Source organism: Chrysochloris asiatica, unplaced genomic scaffold (genome assembly GCF_000296735.1).
Source record: "Chrysochloris asiatica unplaced genomic scaffold, ChrAsi1.0 scaffold00020, whole genome shotgun sequence".
NCBI classification, from domain to species: domain Eukaryota; kingdom Metazoa; phylum Chordata; class Mammalia; order Afrosoricida; family Chrysochloridae; genus Chrysochloris; species Chrysochloris asiatica.
In genome coordinates, this window is record NW_006408538.1 from 22,851,252 (window position 1) to 22,859,505 (window position 8,254).

At 43.4% G+C, this 8,254-nt stretch overlaps 1 protein-coding gene across 31 annotated transcripts in view; it reads right to left on the reverse strand.

Annotated features, from left to right (window-relative positions):
• Positions 1-8,254, reverse strand: part of KCNMA1 (potassium large conductance calcium-activated channel, subfamily M, alpha member 1) — a 1,077,241-nt gene that overhangs the window by 200,146 nt on the left and 868,841 nt on the right. For all 31 annotated transcript variants that reach the window (XM_006837432.1, XM_006837421.1, XM_006837418.1 and 28 more), the window contains one exon: positions 1,897-1,973. In XM_006837432.1, coding sequence (XP_006837495.1) covers positions 1,897-1,973 — 77 coding nt within the window. The remainder of the gene's footprint in view (positions 1-1,896; positions 1,974-8,254) is intronic.

Sequence of the window (8,254 nt, forward strand, 5' to 3'; positions counted from 1 at the left end):
TCTCTCTCTATTTGTATTTGGCCTCAGTTCCAATGTCAGTTCCAAGGAGGTCTTCCTGAGTTTTCTAGTTACAGGGGCTTCCTTACAAGGCTCCCCGTACCCTCAGTCTCTCTCTTCCACTGCCTGTTTCATGTCCTTCATGCGACGTATCTCTGCGTGATAGTGGTAAGTGCCATCGAGTCAATCCCAACTCACAGTGACCCTGAATAGACTTTCCAAAGAGCGGCTGGTGAGCTTGAACCACCAACCTTGTGGTTCAAAACAACCTTACAGTCCAGTGCATTGACCCGCAGTGCCACACCAGGGTTCTGTATGGATTTATTCAATTGTTTATATGATTATTGTTTGCCTCTATTTAGCTTGTGCTTCTAGGTTGGTGGTTCAAACTTACCAGCCAACCGCTCCTTGGAAATCCTATGCAGGGTCACTATGAGTCAGAACTGACTTGGTAGCACTTATCAAGAACAACAACCATTTATTAGAGTGAAAACTCCAGGAGGGCAGGAATTTGTCTTGCTCACCACTCACAAATAGTCTTGAAGCAAGAAGTCACTCAATCCATATATTGGTTCATCAGTAAGTGATCCATTCTTGCGGTTTCACTGATGTCCAGTATCCTTGATTCCTGGCCATTGTCTTGTCATGGATTACTCCCTCAATAGTCTCCTGCATTCTCCACCCTCCTCTACTGAAACAGAGTTCACCCTCTTGTATTTCTCACTCTCTCCTGTTTATCTTCACCTTCAGATTGTTGTTTTTCTTCTGGTGGGCATGGCCCAGGAGATAACTGCTCAGCAGAGTCGATATTGACAAACCACAGAGCAGGGCTGAGGCTGACTGCCCTGGTGACAGATCATTCAAGTCACATAGCCCCAATGGGTGGGTGGGGGTGTTGGCTTTGTGAGCCTTAGCAATGTTATCCCCTCACTAAATCTGTGAGCGTCTATTCCTTTTTTAAAAATGGGATTATTAATAGTCTCTGCTATTACACAGGGTCCTGGTGGGTATTAGAACAAATCATCTCATGTGGACTTTTTCACATTTGAATCACCATAGGAAGGAAGGGATCAGTATCGTTCTGTCTAGGGTCAGGAGCAATGTCAATGAAGTAATAACAACTACACAAGGCCTGACCTTCCCAAGGCAAAGTCCACCGTCAGCTATGGTTTCACTGGAGTTTCACAATCCAACATCCTTCCCTTATTGGATCTTTCTGAAGCGTTCCCAACACAAGCTCTTTTGGAAGGGGCTTAAGACGGATACGCCAGAATCTAGTAAGCACAAGCTAGTCTACCCCAAAGAGCAAAAGGGTCTGAGGTTGGCCCTGAAGACAATGACACAAATTCTTTCCTGGGACCGATCTGAGGAGACCATAAATGAAAACTATAGCCTTTAATACTAACACCTACAGGAATCCCAGTGGAAATAAAGTCACTTCCCAGTTGGGGTCTGAGTCCTTAGTCACAGGATTCTTCTCAGTCTTGGTGTGGACATCTTTACATTTGGTGCGCCCTCCCCCGCCCCCAACTCCCCACTTCCCATCCACTGGGAGTCTCTCTATGAAAACTATCCCTTTTACATGACCTTAGCATTCCTCCTTTTTATATATCATCTTGACTGTATTGGACTTGACACATCGATGTAGGCACTGCTTTACGATCAAGAAGTGGAACTAGGTCCTAAGTTCCTCTCCCAGGTGTGGGGTGGTAATTTTTCCACCTTGTGCTCTACTAAGGAGAGGACAGGGCTTTAGTTCATGTCTCTGTAAACTGCTAGTGAAACATAAACATATTCAAGAAAACTTGATGTTTAGTGTTTCTCAAATAGGAAAGGAAGAAGGAAAATGAATTCGGGAAGTAGAGAGAGGGAGGGGAGGGGAAAAGAAATACTACTTACGCCGTTTGCAGCCACATTTTTTTATTCTTTTGGGATCTGTGATGTCATCATGACAGGCCTTGCAGTAAAAAAATGCCCTGCAGAAAGAGAATGGAAAAACTGACGCATTTCATAATCCACCCAAATGAAATGAGTACCACATTCCCACCGTTAGGGTGCCAAATGAATGAAACATGCCAGCACTAATTTGCTTTAATCTTTTGAAAGGTTTAGACGTTTACAGACGGAAATGTTTGTTGCAAGCCCATTTATTTCAAACACAGGCCTCTGAGATTTGAGTTAGTGCTGTTTTTTCATCAACTCTCCTTTGAAAAGGAACTCGGGGAAAGGTTGCTGATGTGACATATTGGGTCTGTTCGCTTGTCTTTGTTGGTTGAGAACATCTTCCAATTCTGCTCCTAGGAACATGTGGGAGAGCAGTCCAAGGCTCTCTGGGGTGGGGTATAAATACACCTTGCACCTAGGACATCCTGACAGACTGGTCAACTGTATGTTAAAAGGGTTGGCAGTGGCACAAATACGACATTCCTCAGTCAAATAAAAATATTAGCCATGCCACTTTGAAGGCAGCTTTTCTTGCCAGTCTACTTGTGAAACTGTTGAGGAGGAAGATGGGGAAGGAGACATAAAAGTGATGAGGGAAGCACTTGCCTTTGCAAATTCCCTCTGGGATTTTATACAGTCTAAAGAAGATGGCTCGAATGCTACTGTCCTGGCCCCCTAACATGTAACCAATGAAGACTGTGTTTACGTTATAGAACCAATATTCACTGACCACTCAAATGGTGTCGGGCAGGGGCTCTTGAGGTGGGATGAGAAGAGACCTAGTTGATAAGTGTCGTCTAGTTGGTTCTGACTCACAGCAACCTTGGGTTGGGTTTCCAAGAATGACCAGTGGGCTTGAACCGCCAACCTTTTGGTAAGAAGTCCAGTATTTAATCCTACAGCAACACTCCAGGAATTAATATGCCATTATAGTGTAGTGGTTACGAGTTAGGCTGCCAACCTCAGGGTCAGCAGTTCGGAATTAGCAGCTGTTCCATGGGAGAAGGTGAGGCTTTCTGCTCCTGTAAAGATTGACAGCCTCGGAAACCCTATGGTTAAGCTATGAGTTAGAACCAACTCCACCACTACCATATACTAATAATGTGTCCAGGCTGTGTAGACAGAGATTTTGGAGGAGGCAAACGAGGGTCACCCAAGCACTCTTCCAGATGGACACAACCTGGAAGAATGGCGCTGGAGGACTGAGCTAAGTTCACTGGAATCACGGTGCAACCTTCTGTATACAAGAACTAACACCATTCCTGGCTTAGCACCTTCACCACTGCAAACATGAAACTGAATGCCAGAAATTAAAAGGGTCTCTGCTTAACCTGCAATCGAAGAAATAAACACAATTCTTGACCATTTGATTCCTAGGCGTTCCTTTTCATGTTTTTCACAGGACTTGCATTTGTAAATAACACTGGTTGGAAACATATAAAGATTTTGGATTTGCGGATGAGATCTTGTAGCTACACTCCCTGGGATTCAGTATTCTCATCCGTCAGCTGAAGAGGTTGTCATGACCTGCCTCAGGTCATCCTGTGATGGAGCTTGGCCGGCCCCGAAATTTCTGAATCCCAGTCCAATGCTCTTTCCATCAGCGAAAAAACAAACGTGGCTGGTTATTTGCTTGGAGTGGCTAGGAAACCATCTGGTGTTTGGTGACCTGCCTTGAAAGGACAAGGAGAAAGCACCCAGGAGAGCCATGTTGCTTCTACTTCCCCTGTCCATTTTCATCCTGTATGATGCTCTTATACACAAGAATGTTGCCATTAAGTGTTGTGGAGTTGGTTATGACTCGTAACCACGCTGTATTGGGTCTTTGAGGCTTTTAAAATCTTTGCGGAAGCAGAAAGCTTCATTGTTGTCCCGCAAAGCAGCTGGTGAGCTCGAACCACCAACCTTGTGGTTCACAGTTCAGTGCTTAGCCTACGGAGCTACCGTGCTTCTATATGTAGTAACAGTGGTAATAATAATAGCTAACATTTATTGAGTTAAAACTGTAGGCCAGGCACTGGTGTAAAACATTTTTTTTTAATTAACTTCTTTGATCCTCAAACAACCCTTTTTGCAGAAGGTATGACTCGTTAGTTATCTGTGCTTTACAGAGAAGAAAACTGAATCACAAATTACGGGAGCAGAACGCCTCATATTCATCTCTTAGAGTGACTGGTAGATTTGAATTGCTGAACTCCCCATTAGAGAGGTTAAGTGATTTGCCCAAGGTCACACAGCTAAGAGTGATAGAATCAACATTTAATTCAGTGTATGGTTAAGCATTCAGTTGCTTACCAAAAAGTCTGAGGTTTAAACTCATTACCCATTCCATGGGAGGAAAACCTGATGATCTTCTCTGATAAAGATTGTTGTTGTTAAGTTCTGTCAAGTCAATTCTGACTCACAGCGAACCTGTACATGGCTTCGGGGAAGCAGCTGGTGAATTTGAACAGCCGGCCTTGAGGTTCAAACCGACCTTTCAGTCCAGTGCCATACAAGGGCTTCGTGAGGGAAGATCTACTCTGACCTGCAGGGTGTGTATGAATCAGAATTGACTCAACGGCATACAACAAGAGCATACTGCCACCATAGCCCAAGATCTTTAACACACCTACGCCAAAGAGAAGTTCAGTCTGAAGTTCACTTTAAGAATCAAGGTTTGATATAATTGTACTTCCAACAAACAAACCTTGATTCTTATAGGGAAATCCACCTAGGTGCAAGACAGAAAGGTAAATGAATGAAATAGACTATGGTGCCCTAGAGACACTGCCCCTAACTGGAGGGGCAGAATGACTAAGCTCTGTCTGAGTTTTGCAAAGCGACACTCCTTTGTAAGCACCCTTCCCTCCCACCCCTCTCTGCCTCTGTCATGTTCACCTTTCTGCATACCTGCACCTCAGCAGCTACACATTGCTGGAGGAAGAACACAGACTTTAAATCCATGGCCACAGATTTCAAGGGCCTTTCTGTACTCTTCCATGATCCATCTGGCACTGTCCCAAACAACCTCCTGTCTCAGCTTCTCCTCCTCTAGCCCCTCTTCCCACACCTTCCACAAGCAGCCTCACACATCATCGTAAAGCAGGAGACCTTCAACAGGGCTTCCTTCACATTCCCGGTGAAGTCCACCTACTGTCTGCCTCTGCATCTATCCTCCTGCCAATTCCCTGTCCCTCTGAATGAAGTATCCTTGGACCCATCTAAGGTTTTCCTCCATTAGTGCTCTGCACCCTCTCCCTCTGGGTCTCTCCAGGCTTTGTTTCTGAGGTACCACCTCGTGGCTGCACCAAACATTTTACCTTCTCTCTGAATCATTCACCAGTGTGCAGACATGTCCTAATATTTCCTATCATAAAAGGAACTACTGCCTCTCGTAAATGAACTTCCTTTACACTGTACAACACCACTCCCTTTCCTCTTCACCTTTCAAGAAAGAGCTCTTGCTATTGTTCCTGCCTTGATTTCCCCAACTCTCATGCGTCCACATCTCCAGTGGCCAGCTTCAATCGCCACTACTCTTTGTGCTGACTCTTCTCTGGCTGAAGTCACCAATGACCAACCACATTCCCAAAACAACGGTCACCTTCCATTCCTCCTTGACTTCACCTCTCAATCAAACAGATGTGGCTTCCTAAAAAATGTTTTCAAGACGGCAACAATCCAAACCTCTCCTGGTTTTCTCCTACTCCCCTTCTGCCTGTTCCTTTTCAGTTTTCTGTGTTGGCTCTTCATCCTCTTGTCCCTCAACAGGCGGTGGAATATGTATAGAACTTCCCTGGATGTTTCTTTCTTCTTTCTGTACACTCTCCTAGGGTCCTCACAGGCCCATACCATCAAGCCTGTGCTGAACACTTCCCCATTGACCTTCCAGGTTGGGGGTCCTAGAAAGCTGGTCTTTATGGCTCTTGAGTCCTCTGGTTTCCTGTTATGCTTGACCAGTGGGAGGAGACTCATGGGTGGGAAGAGATGAATTCATGGTACTAAATCCCCACCTCCTTCCTGTCAGGTCATCAAATGGCAGCAGCAACATTTCTCTCCAGAAGACCACAGCTCCTGTCAAATGGTCTTCACTGCAACATCTCTCTATAAAGTCTTTTGTCTCTCACCCCTGCATGTCTAGGGCTGGCCATGGCTTCCCTGTTGGGAACTCTGGGAACTTTACTATCCCTTTATAGCTCTCCTTAACCCTGCACATAACTTTATGGGGTCCTTTCATAAAATTCTTCCCTATTCCTGTAAAAGTGTGTTTCTTGCTAGGACTCTCATTGATAATGCATCCAAATTTCTATCTTCAATTCTCACCTTTCCCCATAACTCTAGGTTCTTAAACACAGCTAACTTTTTGACATTTTCACGTACATGATTGGTACATATTTCTTACTTTAGCTTTCAGAATCACAACAACTCACAAGCCACCACAGTATGACAAACTGACAGATGAGTAGTGGATTTCTTACTTACCACAGCCCAAATAGAATTCTGGATTTCCTACCACTCAAACCATGTCCCCCCTCCAGTTATCCCATCTTATTAACATAAATTCATTATACACTCAATGACTTAAGCTCCAAATCTAGGCATTTTCTTCATTCTTCTTTCCCCCACCCCTCATTTCTTATATCTAGTTTATCGATGGGCCCTATGGACACTCCAAAATGTATTCTGCATTGTTTGACTTTCTATCCATCCACACTTACCAAGCTCCACAACTCATTTGTCAGTTTGTCGTACTGTGGTGGCTTGTGTATTGCTGTGAGGTTGGGAGCTATGCCACTGGTATTTTGAATACCAGTAGGATCACCCATGGTGGACCAGTTTTAACAAAGTTTCCAGACTAAGACAGACTAGAAAGAGGGAGAGGCCAACTACTTCTGAATGATTAGCCACGGAAACTTTATAAACAACAGTGGAACACCGTGAGATCGTTTGTTGTTGTTAAGGGCTATCGAGTTGGTTCCGACTCATCAGTTGCAAATATCCAGTAATAACATGAACATGGAATATCAGCATATGAATACAGGAAACTTGGAAGTTGTCAAAAATTCAGTGGAGCACATAAAATTCAATAGCATAGGCATTAGGGAGTCCTGGCAGTGAAATGGATTATAGATGGGCTACTAATGGTGAGTTCAGCGATTCGAATCTACCAGTCACTCTAAGAGATGAAGATGAGGCGTTCTGCCCCCGTAAAGATTTATAGCTTCAGAAACTCAATACGGGTCACTATGTGGCAGAGCTAACCACCACCATCCTAGCCACTAGTGAGCTGAAATGGACTGGTACTGACAATCCATTTTGCTTTTGACAAGCACATGGTTTACTATGTCAGGAATGACAAATTCATTCAAAAGAACATTTCAAGATTTATCTTACAGTTTGTACTACCTGTGATAGGATAATATACATCTACCTACAAAGAAGAACAATTAATAGCACTATTATTCAAATTTATACACCAATCACTAGAGCCAGTGATGGCGAAATTGAGGAATACTACCAACTTCTTCCATCTGATAGTGATAGAACATGCAATAACATTGAGAATTGCCATGCAAAGATAGGAAACACAGAGGTTCAGTAGTTGGAAAATATGGTCTTGGTGAGAGACATGATGCTGGGGATTACATGACAGAATTATGAAATACCAATGACTTATTTGTTACAAATACCCTTTTTTAAAAAACATGAAAGGCTATACCTCACCAGACAGAATACATAGCAATCAAATTGACTTCATCTGTGGGAACAGATGATGGAAAAGCTCCATATCATCAGCTAAAACAAGGCTAGGGGCAGACTGTAAATTTCTCCTATGCCAGTTCAAGCTAAAGCTAAAGAAAATGAAAACAAGTCCACAAGAGCCAAAGACATGACCTTAGACTTATTCCACCTGAACTTCAGACCATCTCAAGAACAGATGTGATGCCTTAGGCACTAATGACAGAAGTCCAGCAGAGCTGTGAGATGGCATTAAGAACATCATCCATGAAGAAAGTGAAAGGTTATTAAAAAGAAAGAAAAGGCCAAAATGGAAGTCAGAAAAGACTCCAAAACTTGCACTTGAGCATAATGAAGCTATATGAATGGAAGAAATAAGGAAGGAAACAAGCTGAACAGAAAATTTCAAAGAGCAACTTGAGAAGACAAAGTCAAGTATTTTAATGAAATGTGCAAAGACCTGGAGTTAGAAAATCAAAAGGGAAGAAAACCCTCAGCATTTCTCAAGTAAAGGCCTGAAATCAAAATTCAAGTCTTAACTTGCAATATTGCGAGATTCTATGGTCAAAATTCTGTGGGCTTTCGATTGTGT